Below are 18,284 nucleotides of genomic sequence, written 5' to 3' on the forward strand. Positions count from 1 at the left end.
CTGTACAGTGACAGAGGGGTACAATCTTGATGGCATGCCAGCTGGCACCCCTCAGGAGTTAACCTTTCTCTGCAGAAACTGCTTTTGAAGAAAGAGCTGAGGTGAAATGTGTACTGCTCTCTACACCCATGCCCTGTGGATACACTCAGAGATGTCATGTGTTTTGTTTTCGAACAGGAAAAGCCAACAACAATGTACAGTGGGATGAGGACTCCGTAGAATACATGCCAGCCAACCCAGTCAGGATCGCATTTGTCTTGGTTGTTCATGGCAGAGCTTCTCGGCAGCTCCAACGCATGTTTAAGGCTATTTACCATAAAGACCATTTTTATTACATTCATGTTGACAAGGTAATATATCACTGGTTATAAATTGCCTGTCTCGCCATCTGTCAGTCTGCTCATTTTTGTCATCTTCATCCTCTCTTTACCTCTGCTGCATAAGTGCATGTCACTTTTTGTCTCTCCATCTGTTATGTGGTTGGAGCCTCTTCTTTCTGGTTTTTGTTTTTGTGGTTTTTTCCTTTCTTGTTATCTTCTCTATGTAAGAGCTCTCATTTCTCCTTATGTCTGTATCTGTCCACGTCTGTTGTACATTCAGTTAACAGTAATTGATAAGCTGATACAGACTGACAGTGGTAGCCCACTGAATGGAGAGCTGACCTGAGGTGCCGCCTTGCACAAGTTACTTTAGTTCACAATGTGAAAGGGAGGTAGTAACAGTCACCTCCTCAACGAAAGCCCTTCCGAATCTCCTAGTAACAAATGATAAATAAGAGCTAGTTGCACTGATTTGTGAATACCGTGTTTATAATAAAGAGAATTTAATAGAAGTCTGTGCATTTTCAAATAACATTAGCAAAGGTAAGTAAGGGCAAAGCAATGGCAGTGAGTCAAGAGTTGGTGGTTACTGAATACAGAAAAAAACACTTTTGGACAGAGTAACTTGAATCTATTGCTTTTTTCTCCTGTAAAGCGATCCAATTACTTGCACCGGCAAGTGCTCCAGTTCGCTAACCAGTACCCAAATGTGAGAGTCACTTCCTGGAGAATGGCAACTATTTGGGGAGGAGCAAGTCTTCTGACCACCTACCTGCAGGCCATGAGGGACTTAATGGAGATGAATGACTGGCCATGGGATTTCTTCATTAACCTCAGTGCTGCTGACTACCCAATCAGGTACAATGAGTATTTTAAGAATGTACATGTTTGTTCCTAAAGGAAATACATACTGAAGGATATAAGAGTTGGCATGTCCAGGCTGTGCTGCAAGAAGCAGAGGTCAGAGGGGCAGTTTCATCTGTCATACAGCAGAAGACTCCTCTTGGTGATGCTGGTGTCTGACAGCCAAGGAGACATTCAACTTACTGCTGTGTGCCTGCCACTTACATAGGAGGGGCTGCAGCAGGCTAGCAGTGCTGGCTCTTCACTTTTACTGAGTAAGGGCTGCTCTATTTAGTTGTTGTTTCCAGCAAGGGGTACCTGTAAGAGAGGATAAGTAGCAGGAAGTACTGGAGCTCAGCAAATGAACCCCAGGGTGAAGAGATTCATACCTTCCAGGGCTGATCAACAGTTTGGTTTGATGTGTCAGAAAGTGCTGAAAGTATGAATATAGATTCAGTGAAGATAATGTATCCTTTGTTTAGTACTTTTTCTGCAGAGGATAACGATAGTAGAAGTGACAGAGAAGTTGCTAGGAGTCAATTATATCTTCAGCACCAACCATTGCCTGAATATTCAGATAATATCAGGCAAAGAACTCCACATACCACCACATGACAAGGCTCATGATTTTAAGTGAAATCATATTCTTTCTGGGTTTACATCGCACAGGTTCCTCAGCTACATTCTGTAAGTTTTACTGCATTGTGCAGTAGATAGTTCATAAAAAAACCAGACAACCAGCCTTCCCAAACTGTTGGGTTGTAGGCTATTGGAATTATCAAGAAGAGGGAAAGAGGAAGTTCTCCTTGTGAGTTCTCTTTCCCTGTATGTTGAAATGAATAGATGAAAGGGGAAGTAACTTGGGCAATTTTCTGATGAGTGATGACATCACATGCTTTTAATACTCTCAGAAAAAAAAGTATATTAGATACTTTCACTGATTAGGTTTCTGCAAGGTCTCTCTCAAAGTATGGGTCCCTTCCTGAGGCTGCTGAAATCCCCGCTAAAATGAAAAATGGAAAAAACCATGAGCGTATGCCTTAGGAAGGATTTTGTGAGAATTGACAAAAAGGCTTTATTGCTGCTGCCCATTTCTAAGCATTGTCAGTGACACACAACACATTTTGGGAAGAAAAATTAGGGAAGAGCACAGGAGTCACAGAGACTGCATTGATACTGGAACATGGGAATTAGAATTAAGAAATCACAGTATTTCTTATTGCATCAAATTAAAAAACTTCTGGTATCCAACAGGAAGAGACTTAACAATTTTGACATTTTATCCTTGCTTGTAAGGGAGAGGATGTAGTTCCCCGTGTATCTCCTGAGTTTTGGGAAAAGCTAGCTTGTTATTCCTTATCATTTGCCTTCCAGTGGGGTATGCTGCACCAATGATAAAAAGTAGACTAAGGCAAAGTCATAAAGGGAGAGGTAGGTGATGGTACTTTGAATCAAGTAAGATAAATTGTAGGAGAATAATTGCTGAAGGTGCAATATTATAGAATAGTTCCGCAGATGTATCCAGTTATCCTTCTGTGGTGTTGAGTCCACCCTAAACATCATGTAATGCTGAGGTCATGACCTGTGGTGGTCGCAATTGCTCTTAGTTCGCTATGGAACCAGTTAAACCACAAGGCCAAATGGGAACATTCACTTACAGACATGGCCATAAACAATCATGGGGTTTGTTGAGTAGACTGTAGTCAGTTTGCCAGTTAATGGAGTCTTTGTAATAATGCTGTGGTATCTTACAATCATTCAAACCCTAAACAAGTGCCATTCAGCTGGAAAAGTTCCAGGCGTGTGTTTCTTCACTGGGGGAAGTTCTTGAAGGTCACTCTCCTCTGTTGCAGCCACTCTCAGAGCTGCATGGTGAACACTCAGCAGCAGGGCAGGCATCTGAAGTGCTCGCTTCCCTTTCTGTCAAAGTATTCTGTTACCAGAACTGATGGGCATGTGCTTCCTCCACACCACACATTGCAACAAAATGTAAAAAGCCTGTTTCAGTGCTATAACTTTAATGATGGTGACTTATAGGTACTGTTAAGTTTTTTTGAATACAGAATATTGCAGCTATAAACCTGGAAAATGTTATCTCATCAAATATATATATATATGAGTTCATTTCATTTTCACAGTGGAGATGCTATAAATTAACACTGTTTATAATGTTTAGGAAGGTATTACCTCTCTGCATACCCCATGGAGAGCTGATTATTTTCCTGGGAAATAGTAAATAGGGTGTCTGAAGGTTTTTTCCTTCTTTCAGACATCATGCCATGATTTGTCAGATAATGGGCTAAGGGCAGATTACACTTCTCTCACTGGTTAGTCATATTGCAGTGTTTTTGCTAGGTTTCCCTGCATAAGAACATATGAATTTTGTGGATTAATAGTTTTTATCCAGAGCTGCTTCACATTAAGCTTTTGCTTCCCATCTGCCATCCCATCTGTAATGCTGAAACCTTTACTACTTCTCTTCTGATAATGAAAGCTAACACAGCCTTGTAAGTCAGAAAAACACATTCAGAATGTGGGGTTAATATTGTATGATGAAGCCTAAATCTGTCTGGGGAGCAGTCTGGTATGTTCATAGACCACATTACAATTGCAAGGAGCCCCTCATCCTTCAGATGGTAAGTCCAGAAGCAGATGTTAAGGGCCACACTATATAGAGGCTGGGGGGAAAAATATTAGAGCCATTCATTTTGTGAGGGGAACAAATATGCAAGTTTGGAAAATTCAGATACCCCTATTACTCTTCCCAGTGCCGTAATGTTTACTTTGTGGAGTCTTTAGGTCCAGCACCTAGCACAAAGGAGGTCCTATTCCATGTGCTTCTAGTTGTTACTGCAGTAGAAATTGCTAGCAAACAAGAGTCTGAACATAAAGGCAGCTCCAACAAAAATACTGTGTTTCCCTTTAATCATGAGGCAAGATGCTGTTTATTGGCCTGAGTGAAATGATGTGGTGCATTATCCAAACTTGACTCCATGCAGCTCTGTTAAACATTCTCAGCAGGATATCAGAGATGAAATGGCTAAAGACAAACCTCTACAAGCAACTCTGATGTGGGAGGTTGTGTGGTTGCCTCTTCTTTTGCTCTGGGGTTGTGAATTAAAAAAGGGCACATGCTTTGGGGGTTCTCAGGAAATTATCTCTCTCAGTCACTGTGTTCATAAAGAAATAAAAGAAACCAGAACCTTCCTTCTTTTTCCTTACCTTTTTTAAGTTTAGTGACATTTTTTCATGATTTAAAATCTTGTCTTCTGAAAGTCTCTTTCAAAACTCTGTGGGAAATCTATTGATGTCTTAACCTCTTACTTTACATGAGTATCTATTTGCATTATTTATTGTCTCTGACAGACCGCATCAGGTAGTCAACCTTATGTTCAGGGACTGAAATTTCACTCTCAACAAGGTGAACTATCGTCGAGCATCTATTGATGCTGAATGTTTAATGTGCAATGCAGGAGTCCTTGGATAATGTGGCAGGTGAAGTGTTGCACCACTTAAATTAGGAAGTTTAATGAGATCATTTAGCAGTGAATGTCATGTCAGTGCTTACCTGGCCACAAAGCTTGTATAAAGAATAAACATAATGAAACATTTGAACTATTTATAATTTACAGTAAATCACTGAGCTTTGATCTCAAATCTAATTGCCAGCTAATGCTTGGTCTTTAATAAAGGTTAAGCAAAATTATTAGCAGAAGCTTAGGGAGTGCTTCAGAATAGTAAGAAAATGGAGTATCTTGTTGATGGAGCCAGTAATGCAGATACAACTACATTTTCAATTATAAGCAATCAGCTATAACAAAGGAACTTAAAAGAAACCCAGTGAAACTACTTGTGTTTTGCTGTTTATCACCGTGTTAGGATAAAGGTTGCATAGCCATATTTTCCATAAAAACCTGCGTTGTGAAGACTCGGTCAAATGAGACATGTTCAATAGAGGTTTTGGTGTGGAACCTGAATGAAATGTGTATCATAACTCAAATAGCACCTGGGGAAGGTAGCTACAGACTCTAGGGAGTAAATGGGATGATCTGACTGGGGTAGGTCCTTTAAACAGGTGCCAGTTTTTTGTCATTTATGGAGATCATCTTTATCAGTTAGAATCACACTCATAAATTTAGAAAAATGAGCTAGCAAAGAACTATTGGCTGACCTGCTCTTGTTTTATTGTGTTGCCCTCTGTTGGTCAAGGTAAGATTGCTGATGCTAAATGCCAGTTATTTAACTAGACGTTTATGCTCCTTTAGAAACTTGAAGGATATCTTTTGAAGCAGGTAAACCTTTTTCTCCGGTCACTGTTAGCAGCCCAGTCAGGCAGCAGCAGACCTGCACTCCTCACTCTTTAGGAGAGTTGTTAGCAAAGATAACTACCCAAAATCAACACTTTTATTTGAACTCCGGCCAAATCCAGATGTGATGGACAGCCTAGTAGTGATAAAGCTGTCCTTTCACTCATCTGCTGGCACAGATTTCATCCCAAATAACTTGCATGGCCAGGTCTTGCACTGAGGCTCTACTATGGTTGCTACATTTGGGTATCAGGAAAGGAAACTGAATACATTGGCTGTGAGAAAAATGAGTTATTTAAAATTCTTCTCCTCTGTGAGCAGCCAGGTGAAGTATTGGTTAATACAAAACCAAAGTGATGACTTCTGAATGAGATCCCTGGGCAGCAAAGTGTTTGCCAAGAGTGAGAAGGTGAGAGTGGAGGGAATAATTCTTCAGTTTTGCCTTCTTGTGGCAGGTGGAAGTAATTATAACCAACAGGTTTTAGAAAGAAGTTCAGCCTTTGGGATAAATGCTTCAACACTTTTGCAAGTTATTTTTCAGGTGCCAAAACTACTTGGGAGAACAGCAGTCTCCTTGTTTCAGCCACTGGCCCAAATTCATCCACAGTAAAACACTGGTGACTAACACTCTATAGAAACAGCATCAGGGATGACAGTTGCTCTGTCAAATTTACCATGGCCTGCCCAGATTTCACCTGGGCAGTTGACCAAATGACACAACCTTTGAAGCAGGTGATTGGGAGAAAACAAATGAGAGAATACAGTTTGTATCTAGTAAACCAGACTCAAGCTATCCATCTGCTTTTGCAGAACTTAGCTTTTTCAGTGTGCAGGCTTGAAATGCCATCAAGGAAATGCAAGAAAATCTCTTATTGGAACTGAAACAAAGAACTTAGTTTTCATGTACAGCACTTAGCTTTGTGAGAAATGTCTGAGACCCAGTTGCTCCCTCATTATGAACTTAGAAATCCCAAAGCCAGCTGGGCTGATGAAAGCTGTGTAATGTCACATAGGATCACCAAAACCATTGGCCCCCTTCCTTTGTTTTCTCATCAATTTAACTTGACTTAATTTAACAGTTATGTCTCTCAGGTACAAAATTCCCATCTGTCTCTCAAGGGTATTTCGTTCCTGAGAATTATGTAAGATGGCCATGGAAGCCTCTATAGAGGATGCTGACTTTCTAGGCCTGGATTTGACCTTACACCCTATTCGAAGCCACCCATTGCAGTGATGCTGGGAAATGCAGGCCTGGCCACTCGAATAATGTACTGGCCAGTAGGCAAATAATTCAGTATTCTTTAAAGTGTCCTTTAGAATGTTCTCCTGAACTGAAGCACTGGTAGATCATATCTGTATATCTAGATGGGAGTACAGCACAGGTGGCTTTTGCAGTGCAACATCTGTTAAGATGTCAGTGCCTAAGGTTTTTATCTCAGTTTTGTCACTGACACTGTATGCAGTTCTGTTTGTTCAGAATATCTTTATCTCGCAAGCCAGACATCAATCCACTCTTAATGCTTCATAGGGAATCTTTTCTCCCATCCAAAAAAGAACTTTATCAGTGGTTTTTCTCAAATCTGCATTCTCTGAGAATTTCAGATGGGCTTTTTTCTTAAATCCCTCAAATAACCTTTTCTCCTCATCTTTCCTCACTTTGTCAGCACATTTGCTTGAGATTTGTATGTATTTTAAAGGTTATCTCTTTGGTTTGCTATCCCACCTCTCTGTTTTACTGTTAAATTACCAGAGGTTGGAGAAGCAGTGGTTTTGCGCATGGTTACAAATGGGTGGGGTGTAATGTTGAACTTACTGTGGCTTTAAAAACCTTTTTACATCTGGTATTAACATAATATTTTCTTCAGCCTGGCAGATGTTAGTGATGGGAGAACCACCCTTTCTCTGGGCAGCCGGCAGCAGCTGAGATTACTCTTTCTCCACCTCCCCTCCTGGGTTTAAGGCTATAAAGCAGCTTTTGTTTTCTGAGAATGGTGTCATCTGCAGCTCTTAGTAACTTTTTCAGCTATTTAGTCCTTCTGAAATGTTCTCCATAGCAGCATCAGTTTGGCAACAGAAATAAATGCACCCCAAATTGGAGACTGGTTTGGCTATCCAGACATCTCTACACCACATGCAGATGAAATATGCATCAATAAAGCACGTTTTTAGAATAGCCGTATTTCTCAAAGTACCCTTGTACTTGGCAGCATGTTATCTTGTTGATTACAGTGCTAAACATTCAGTCCTTCATCTCTTCCTATGTGAACTGAAGCATCTGAGCCAGCATCTGAGACCACTCAGAGGACCGCCTGGCAGATGAAAGCCCCAGATGCCAAGCTTTACATTTTGATGGGCATTGCAGCATCTGAACACTTGCTGGGCTGCCTGGCTGGTATCCCCTTCTCTTCTCTCTTGGCTCTGGGCTGCTCACAGGGAGGTTCTCCAGCAAAGAGCCAAAGGGGTTTCATCTGTTTGCCATTTGCTTTCTGGATACAATTTATTTTTTACTTATTTATGGTTGAGAAAAATGTCTTATCTTCCAAAAGAGAGCTAAATGCGAGTCTTCAGTGGATACCAGACAGCCTGATCTAGAAACAATAACAGTACAAATGTTGCGATAATGTGCATCATTGATTCCTAGGCAACGCAGTTACGTCTTTTGTCTTCAAAATATTCTCTATTTTTGTCTATATCAAAAATACTATTCTAAAATAATACCTAGGATAGTATTTTTGTTAGGGAGGCTTATGTGTTGGGACCGAGGCAGACATTGAGCAGTATGAGGGATCTTGCCAGCTCAGCTTTTTCTCCTTCACAGCTCCAGGGTTATTTATGAAACCTGTTTTTCATTTACAACTTGTCTTTGTTGGTAAATAGTCTGGGGTAACCAAGTCAAAAAAGGGTCCTTCATGCAGAATGGCTGTTGCCCTTTAAATGCATGGATAGCAAAATTCCCCACTAGTGATCCCATACCTTCCCATGGTACTTTGCTGCTCTTTGCATTCCTGGGCAAGAAGCTCCAGTGGGGTTTGGGAATGTAGTACGATGTCAGTTGTTAGGGAAAGCCCAGGTGTGACTTTCTTTCCTGTGTGCTCTCCTGCAGCTTTGCTCCATGTGGGTTTTACTTTGGATTTAATTGTGAGGTGGATAACAGCAGCTGCAGAGAAACATGTCCTTGTGGTGTTAACCCGGGGTTTATGAGCAGAAACTTTTTAATCTTCAGCTGGGTTTGGGGGTTGTTTTTTGTTGTTTTGTTTTTTGGGGTTGTGGAAGTTTTTTTGTTTGGTTCGGGTTTTTTTGGAGGTTTTGGGGGGTTTGTTGTTGGGTTTTTTTTTACTTAAGAAAGTTCAGCAAAATCATTATCCAATTCCAAAAGCTAAAACTGCTTGAAAGAGGGAAACATTTCTATTATAGCATCACATTTTAAGCATGCTCTCCCTTCGTAGCCTTGCTGAATTCTCTCCGGAAATTAAAAATCTGTTGAAATTGCCATTAAGACACCTTTTTTGTTTAGATTTCAGGATGCCACTTACAATAAAACAGCTGCAAAATAATACCTGGTGGCAGTTCAAAGTGAAGATAAAACAACAACATGTGCTATTATACCTTTTCCAAGTCACTCTTAAATAGTTGTGAACCAAAAGGCCATTAAAGGGTGAGCAAATATGTTACTCTGTTTCAGTCTTTTAGTGGTGATATTGAAATAGAAAGGAGAGGAATAGATGAACTCTTCCTCCAAAATAGGCCTATAAATGTAAGAGTTGGATGGTATTTGATGTTGAGGATTTTTTCAACTAATTTATACGTAAATCCTGGTCTTGTCTTGATATTAAATTATGCACTGACTTTTTTTCTATGCAGGATCACTGCATGTGAATGAGCTGAAGGGCTGATTTGAATGAAATACTTTGCATAAAATTAAAGCTGCTTTGGAACATCAGGTATTTTTTAAAAAGCTCTTCTGTATAAATAAAATGCAGCAGTAACTCATTGTGGTTTCAGAGCAAGGGTAGCACAAGTGTACAGTCCCATCTGCATCTTCCCTTTACTCTTATTCAGTGGAAACTCCTTTTCCCCCAGAATCACGGTGCCAGGCAAGAGCTGGTCACCAGCTGCCACCAGTTGCCTTGCTCCTGGGATTTACTCAGAGTACTGATGGAAATACTGTAATACTTGTACAGAGCCATCCAGCATTGCTCTGTGTGCTGCTGCTGTCACTTGGTGAAGTCTCTAAGACCATGTCACATGTTGATGCTCAGGTCCACAGGCTTCAGAAGCTGTGGGATGGAGGAGAGTGGTTACAGGACAGAGGTAGGAAGTGTGACGCTGAGATCTCCCAGTGTACTCCCTTACGTGGGAGCCGTTTAAAGGGCTCCTTCACATTCATCCTCTTCTGCAAGGAACAAACCACACTTGATCAGTCTATAAATGCTGCAAAACTTTTAGATCTTGAGATACTGTGGAAGCTTTGACCTGGTGGTGCAGGAATTCAAGACCTACATTTTGCTGTGAAATCCCAGGTGGAATTAGTGGCTAGTTACCCTTTATAGCTGCACCTTATTACAGTTGAATACTTCATTTCTGCTCCTCCTGCACAGCACACTTAGTCACAATGCATTTATGTACTTCTGAATCTCTCTCTACATAAATAGCGGTGCTGAATAGCGTTGCCTATGTTTGTGACCATGCTTCTGCAATTCCAGGCTGATCAGAGGGGATGAAGCCCTAAATGGTTCATTGTAGCACACATTCCACTCTGCTGTACGCTGTTTAATTATATCCATCATTCAGCATTACTTGATGAACCAGCTGTAGGCACAAGCATCCCTAACCTTTCATCGGGATAATTGCACTCTTTGCCACATTAGGAACTGGTTTGGAGCCAAGTCTTTTCCAAATACAGAGTCAATCTCTGTTTAGAAGTTTTCTGCCCCAGAGTAATTTCTAGAAAGTAATCTTGCAACAATGCATTCTTGGGGCAGCTGAAGACTGAAAGCTCTGTAAATCCAAATTGGTTATTTGTGTCACATTATGGCTCTAAATGATTGAGGAAGCTGTGTAGGATGTTGTAGAACTGCCTCAGATCATTGTATTCTGAAGATGGGATGCACCACGCCGGTCAGGTGCAAGGTGGCCTCCAGATGGTTTCTGCAGTAGGGGCTGGCAGGAACTGTGTCTGTGCATGCTCTGTGAGGGTCGGTATCATTGCTAAACCTTTGTATAGGTGGTATCGTGTAGGCACTGAACTCTTCCTGCAAGGTTCAAGTCATGTTGCTGATAGCAGCTACAGAACTGTAGCTGAAGACTGAAGCACCCCAATCTTTCTTCTGTATGTGAAACTGATATATGTGGAGTGCTAAGAGCCTGTGTATCGAGAGATACCAGTGCTAGGTGTCATCACAAAGTGCTTGGAGGACCTCCAGGTCTGTGAACCATTACAACCTAGGAGGGGAGAGGAGCCAGGACATCACTCCAGGTCACCTCCTGCCTGCAAGGGAGTAGGGCTTGTCAGAGTCAGGATATCAGCTGGTGGCAGACCACCTAACTTAAATTCATGTGCCTCTTTTATATTCTTTTGTTGAAGTGAGCCACTGGTTCTCTGCTGATCTCATAATTAAGTAGAACTGTATTGGTTCTGTATTGGCTCTGTTGAGCACAGCCTCTCTCCCTCCTAGTTGTTTTCTTGTTAGCCCCAGTTATATCAGTGAATGGATCTTTATTGTCCCTTTGTAGTTTTCTCACTCAGACCTCCTCTCTGCCACATATTTGTGCCCCTCATCCCAGCGTTCTGCATTCTTCACTGACTTACTCCAGAATAGTCCCAGTGAAGAGTAGGTCAGGTCATCAGCTGGCACAAATTGTCAAAATAAGATTATTGCTCAAACCAAATAAAGGTAACAAAATGTGACCTTCTGTTGTTAAATCCAATTAAGTTTCCTTCCATCAATTCTCAGTTCATTATCCCTTTTACCCCCCAGGCCCTGTTCTTCCATCTTTTCAGGCTTGGTGCAGAATTAATGTTAAATCCCATTAGCCTGACCCCATTTTCCCCATTTTGCCTTCTGGTCTTTTGAATTTATGTGCTCTGGCAGGTTGATTCGGCAGCTCAGGGATCAAAGGGAGTGGCAGGCCCATAAGGAGCTTCAGAAAGAACCTGATTTATTCTAATTCACTTTACCCTTACATGAGGTTTCTGAAGGGGCCTCAGCAGTAGGGTCTTGTCAGGAGGAAGAAGGGCTCTTGGCAGCATCTGCTAGTCCCACCACTCATGTCTTGGGATAACTCTAGTTAGGAGATTGAAGCTCATCACTGGATGAGTGTATATTCCCTCTTGCCTTTTCCTTCAAAATGTGGCATGGAAAAAAACACGCTTCCTTACCCAGATAGATCCTTCCTGCTGCATCAGAAGGACCATCTACAATCAGAGCAATGCAAGACCGTTGACCACATTTTGGCTAGGCTTATGCTGCAAATTAAACAGGGAGATGGCAAGACCCAGGACGGATATTGACTAACCTATATGTTGTGGCCTCTCGGAAAGGGCTTTCCTGCTCCCTTTTCCAGCAGTTGGGTGGTAGTCTTAGGTTTCCTGCTGCTTGCAAGCTCAGCAGGAGCACTTTGTATTGCTTTATTGGCATGAAGCATTGGTCAGCCACTGCATTGTGTGGCAGCAGGGGATGTGCCTGGTGAGCTTTGCAGAAGGTGCATTTGGGAGCAGATTGGACATGCTTTGCCCCTGAGTGGGCCAGGAGGTAGCCCTGCAAAGAGGGACTGTGGGGAGGTGTCTTCAGTAGTGAGCAGAGTGTGGGGGAGGAATGTCTTCACTGAGTCCTGTGGTGAACCACTCTTTGGTGTTTTGCCAGACATGCTGATTTTGAAAGTGATGTGGGGAAGACACGATTAAATGGCTCTCATTTCCTGATGTGACAAATGGTGAGGGTGGGGTGATGTGCTAAATCACAGCCTGTGGGGAGCACACAGAGCAAGAGCAAGTTACGTTTCACAAACTAAGAAATGACCAAAGTTACCTGGCTGAGTTTACTTCACATAAAACATTGTCAAGGTCACTTTCTTCTTACTCTCTTGGAAGAAAGTGAGCATCTTTTAATTTTAATTAATCTAATGAGCAAATAGTTTTTCTTACTGACTTGTACAAATGAAATTTCAAATGGGTGTGGGGATATATAGGTTCGATTAAGTGAATGGTTGCTTTAAATCTAGGCCCATAATTGAGTTTAATTTCTTCTCTTACACAGAACTCTTGGTAATTTAATTTTAGAAATGGGAAAAAAATTGCAGAATATAAAGTATGCCGTTTAAAGCATACATGGTAGAAACAAACACAAAGATCCTATTCAGACCAGTATGTAGTTTTTTATCCTTTTAACCAAAGTCTCACTAATTTGAGTAATGGACTTGATATTTCTGCAGCTCACTCCGCTTGCTTATTTAATCAGTGATTATTGTTTTCATCAAAATGGGATGTATCAGGCAGATGAGGTTCTACATGAATATGCAACAGCAGATAAACACTGAAAAAATGCAAAGTAGGGAGCATCGTTCTGTACCAAATAAAATCCCAGTGCTTTGATAAACCTAAAAATCTGTCATGTTTAGGTTTAATAATTAAATATCCTTGGGTATTCACTGCTGGTTACGAGAGTATTTCACTACCTTTTTTTTTAGGTACTTCTCAGCAAATACTAAGTGGGCTCAGTTCTTTTTATGAGATAGGATAGTCATGTCTGTCTTAACTCTTTTTAGTGCTGCATCTTTCCAAATGATACCCAAGTATTGACAGGGGGTTGGTTTGTGGTTTGGTCCATCAAGAGTTCATGTGTTAGCTTGTTAAATGTGGTAGTTTTCTGTATTGATCTCTGCACTGATGGAGTTGATTTAATAATGGAATGGCTTGTTATTGTAGTAACAGGTAAAGGCAACTTTGTGAAAAGTAAGTTATTTTGGCAAATACATTTTAGTAGCTGTTATAAGTCATGTAGTAACTGGCAACAGTCACATTTTCTGCCATTGTGACACATTAATGAATGGGCCTTATGGAAAAAAAAATGGTTCCTCGGGAACTTTTCCTATGGAGAATTACCTACTATGAAACACGTAAGCAAGGAAAAACAGAGCAGTTCTCAGAGTAATAGGAGGACAGTGCTATTTTTTGTCTGTTAACGTGCTATCCGTGCATGTTAACTTATCTTCACTGCTTAGGCAGTCTAGCTTCTGAATTTGAAAGCACCACAAAACCTTCATTACATTTTCCCCTAGTCAATTCCAAGAACACAGAGCCACGTTTATGGTGGCTTACACTAGTATAAACTGAGTACATGGCACTGATTTTGGAGCATTACAGATATGAAACCAGATTGAAATGCAGTCATTTGCATAGGGCTTTGTCATCTGGAAAGAAGATAGAAAAAAAGTATTTTTTCATTAATGAAAGGAATTGTAGGAGGGAACTTGTCTCACTGTTGAGGGTACCAAGAATATCAGTATGTTAAGGAACAAAATAATGGCTGATTTGCTTTCTTCCAACATGCACCTGGTAGGAAAATGAGCAAAAAGTGTATTTACCACTATTTCTGTCATTCCACAAATTATTTTTTCTAGTGGGAGAAGCACCTCCTTGTCATAAAAGTTGTTAAATAAGAATATGCTGGAAAGAGAGAACACCCAAAATGCTGGTGTTTTTTCCCTTGCAGAGTTAAAATTAAGTAAATAAAATCACTAAATTTAGACATTCTGGGCATGACTTCTCTTTAATCATGCATCCCAATGTAAACAGCAACATGGCTTAAAGCTCTATAGCTAACCTATGCAGGTACACTGCTGCTTCCTGTGCGCTGTCTGTTAAAATGATCATTTACATCAACACTCAACTTCCTTGTAGTTGGAAATGTAAAATATGATTGATCTTTGACAGTGTATTATTAAAATAGCCTTTCCATGCTGAGTTTTCAGTAGATAGCATGTGTTCATTAGCTTCATGTTCTGCATTCAATCACTTCATAGTCTTAATAGAAAAAGGTTAAAAGCGTTCAGACTCACTGATGTCATCCACCTTACCAGTGCAGTTTTATCATGAAAATCACAGTTCTTTCCATTTATCCTAACCACAGCTACTTTGGAAAGTTGCTGACTAAAGTGTTAATGGCAGCTATTAGTGGAAGGTCAGCTGAAGTGACTAGAACATTGGCCTAGTTGTACTTTGTCTGAACCCATCTGACTGCGTGTGACAAAGTTCCCATGGAGTTCTTTGCAATACGTGCAAGCTCACTTGCCCATGCTTGCACTGATGCTTCTCCTCCCTTTGTATCATGAATCTGGGAAGTATTCACTTTGAACCAGAATGATGACTGTCCAAAAACCTGCCATGTGGCATGGCATGGACAAGAACAAGTATTGATTATGCTGTTCGGGAGAAAGTGGAGTGGAGCTGAGCTGTAGCAGTTCTGCCCAGGATCCTGGCCTGCTCTGAAACAGCAGCTGTGCCTCTCCATGGGCCCCCCCTTGGACCAAAGTCAGACAGCTTCCACTCCTATTGCTGGAGGGTGTTGCATCCTGTCTGCAATGGCAAAGGAGACCCAAAGCACATATATGGCTTACCCCTTACATGCCTGTTAGCCACAGCAGGGGAGATAATATTTAACCACTGACTCTATACCAGGGAACAAAAATTAAAACAGAAGGTTGTATGTTAGGTTATTTTATTTCAATTTGCAGATTTGTGTTGCTGGGATCAAAAGCCAAAAAGGCTGGAAATAAACTATAAATGTGCCAGAGCCAAAATAAGCAGACTGAAATATGGCTAGACAAATTGCTTGTATTCCAGGCAGACAGAGACTGAAGTGAGGAGCAGGCAAACGTGGCAGCTCTCTCTCTTAAATAGCTTTCAAAATTTTTTATCTATTTTTTATGCCCTTGAACAGAAATTTCTGCTTGTGAACATAAAATGCACCAATGCCAAAAGGTAATTTGCTTACTCAAAACTGGCACCTTAGTTTAGGAGAGCCAGCTCATGTTTAGACCTGAGATAATGCTGAGTAAGCATCAAAACCTTGGGTTAATTATCCAATGCTTTAAGCATCTTGAATTAGGCTATAATTAGAAGTGCCTAAACTCCACGTTGCTGTATTTTCTCTTCAATAGCGTGCATTATTTTGATTTCAAAATGCAAACAATGGAAATTCCAGAAGGCTTCTTAAACAGGTTTTGCCAGTGCTGATAAAAATGAACTTTCTTCCTTACGTGCAGTTCAGCTAAACTGACATCTCTTCTGCATGTAGTGGGAAAGGAATTTTACTTTGCTACAATATATATCTTTAAGAAGTTTTCTAGCCCTTATCAAAGTTAGACACGTGTCTCTGCCTTTACTTAAAAATATTTGTTGGAAATAAGCAATTATAGGCCTTTTAGCAAAGGCTGTCTGTCAGGCTCGGATACTGGTCTAGCAGGATTTAAAACTAACAGATACTAGTGGTGATGTGCTGATCATTCATAAACTTCAATAGAGAAATAAACAGAACATTTCTAACAAATCAGAGTGAAACATTCCTTCCTTTCTAGCAAAATGCCTCTGAGTTGAATGCATTCATTCCAGGTTATTTAGGGAATAATTCATCCTGCATGTAGCTAACTTTGTTTGGTTATTTTCATGTGTATCAGGTTCTCTTCAGTTGCACATTTGGAAGCAGCTTTGGGAGTTTTTGGTTATTCAAGTGTTTTTCAGTGCATTCATTGTTGATAAGCATGCATATAATCTAGGCTTAGCAATTGCCTAAAATTAGATCTATGAGAGGAAAACTACTTTAAAGCATTTCATAATTTTACTGTAAAATACATAGGTTGCTTTAAAATTGATGGGAAAAAAGAGCTGCAAATGACATGGCATTACAGGATAGTGTTTTCTTATTTCTTTATCTTTTATCTCAGCAGTAGGGGTGCTTTGAAAATGTCATCACCACAGACCAATGAGTTCCTGAGATCAGTTCAGGTACTCCAGGGAGTGAGGGGATTTCTTGAAAATGTTTTGTAAACATCAGTGAGTTAAATCTCAAATCGTCAGTGAGTTGTGTGATGTATCTGTAGCAGAGATGGGCAGACTGAGGTACAACTGAATTGACCTCCCTGGAACAATCTCCTTAATAAGTGTATTTGTGCACCTGAGAGACCTAGACTAGCTCTCAGCGCTAATCTGGGGTGTAATTGCACATGCTGCTTCCTAACACGTGGACATGTAGACCTTTACCCATGAGGTCATTTATGAGAATATAGTGTGAAAGTTGCATCATTTGAAAAGAGCTCCAAGTGTGCTACAGTTAAGCCTATGCTGTCGGGAACTTTACCAGATAAGAGACACAGTGCTTGTGCTGTGGTGTAGTGTGTTTGATAAGATCCTGGATAATGTAAATGCTTGTGTTGAATTGCACTATAAAGTAGTTGGAAATTTGAGTATATTACTTTATGTCTATCAAATAGCTAAAGAAAGTCAAAAGCAACAAGTATGAAAGTTTTAATGGGTGCATGTGGTGAGTATTTTATTATCATAAAAGCTGTAGGGTTTATTAGCTGATACAGGGCTGAAGTTTTTCATTAGCCAAAGGGTTTCATGGGATATAGCTGGAAAACATTCCAAACAAATGAATATTCTATTTTAAAAGAATAATGAGACGTTGAGGGGTTTTATAAACTCCGAAGTTTGCTAAACCAATATCTCTAATTAGATGAAGAAACTCTCTATAGAGGCTTTGCATCAGCGGCTGTGCACATAGCAAATGTTTTAAGCATTTACATATCAAATGCTGCTGGCAGCATTTTGGCTGCAGTCCAAAGCTGTAGATAGTTTTAATCACATTTGTTCATTAATCCTTGGTGGAATTCCCTTATATGGTCTCTTTAGGATTTTCATTTAAGCATGTGCTGCTGCTTCTCAGCAGTGGGCTTATTTATTTATTTTATGAATGCCATCTGAAGCCTTGAATTTATGGAAAATAGGTTGTAGAGTGGCTCAGGAAGCAGACGATGGAGTATATTCTTTTTTTTGTCAGTAGATCTCTTTTGTACCCAAGCATTTATGTACTCTGACTAGGAAGAGGTTTATTCAGCAGTGTGACATTTAAAGAAGACTTTACTCTTTTGTGACTATGTTAGTTCTGTTCTTTTCCATAGGAAACAGACAGTGGTTGAATGGGAAGCAGTAATTGAAAGTAGAGCAAAGATGATTGTATTGCTAATAAAATGTCTTGAGAGTCATACAACACTGGCAGAGCTGCACTGAAAGTAGCTGCATCCTGTATGAGAAGTGATCAGTGCCTGGAGTATCAAAATGCAGAACACTAATGCTTTGAAATACATGGGTGCAACTCCCAGCCCCGATGGCCACCCTGGTGCTGGAGCAGAACTCTAATCTCTCAAGTACTCGAGCGAGCTGAGCTGCTAAGGCAATAGTTTTCTTCCATTACCTCGTTCCTCGGTTAAACCTGACTTGAAAGACAAAACAAACCATTTAAGACAGCACTGATGTAAAAGCAGAGTGTTAGCAGTCACCTAGAGCCTTCCACACACAGTTGGCCTCTGAAATCATATCTGTCGTTCCCATTTTTATGGTACGTTTTCCGAATGAATGCTGTAATGGGAATCAGTTTCTCTGAGAAATGCCTGCCATACTAATATTTGTTCTGCAATAGATAGCAAGGGCTAAATATAGCCTTCCCTTTTCTTTGCAGTTTTAGATGGCAGTCTTTTTGCATGCTTAGGCCAGTATCAGGCTCCTCTAAGCCTCCCCTTGCACTGAAGTGCCTCTAGG

At 40.5% G+C, this 18,284-nt stretch overlaps 1 protein-coding gene across 5 annotated transcripts in view; it reads left to right on the plus strand.

Annotated features, from left to right (window-relative positions):
* The window catches only part of XYLT1 (xylosyltransferase 1), a 192,780-nt gene that overhangs the window by 131,033 nt on the left and 43,463 nt on the right, over window positions 1-18,284 (plus strand). For all 5 annotated transcript variants that reach the window (XM_061366907.1, XM_061366917.1, XM_061366937.1 and 2 more), the window contains 2 exons: window positions 178-350; window positions 976-1,178. In XM_061366907.1, coding sequence (XP_061222891.1) covers window positions 178-350; window positions 976-1,178 — 376 coding nt within the window. The remainder of the gene's footprint in view (window positions 1-177; window positions 351-975; window positions 1,179-18,284) is intronic.

The sequence above is a fragment of the Neopsephotus bourkii genome, unplaced genomic scaffold (assembly GCF_033783945.1).
Source record: "Neopsephotus bourkii isolate Nb327-2 ecotype Australia unplaced genomic scaffold, CSIRO-AGI_Nbou_v1 NB_126, whole genome shotgun sequence".
Taxonomy (NCBI): Eukaryota; Metazoa; Chordata; class Aves; order Psittaciformes; family Psittacidae; genus Neopsephotus; species Neopsephotus bourkii.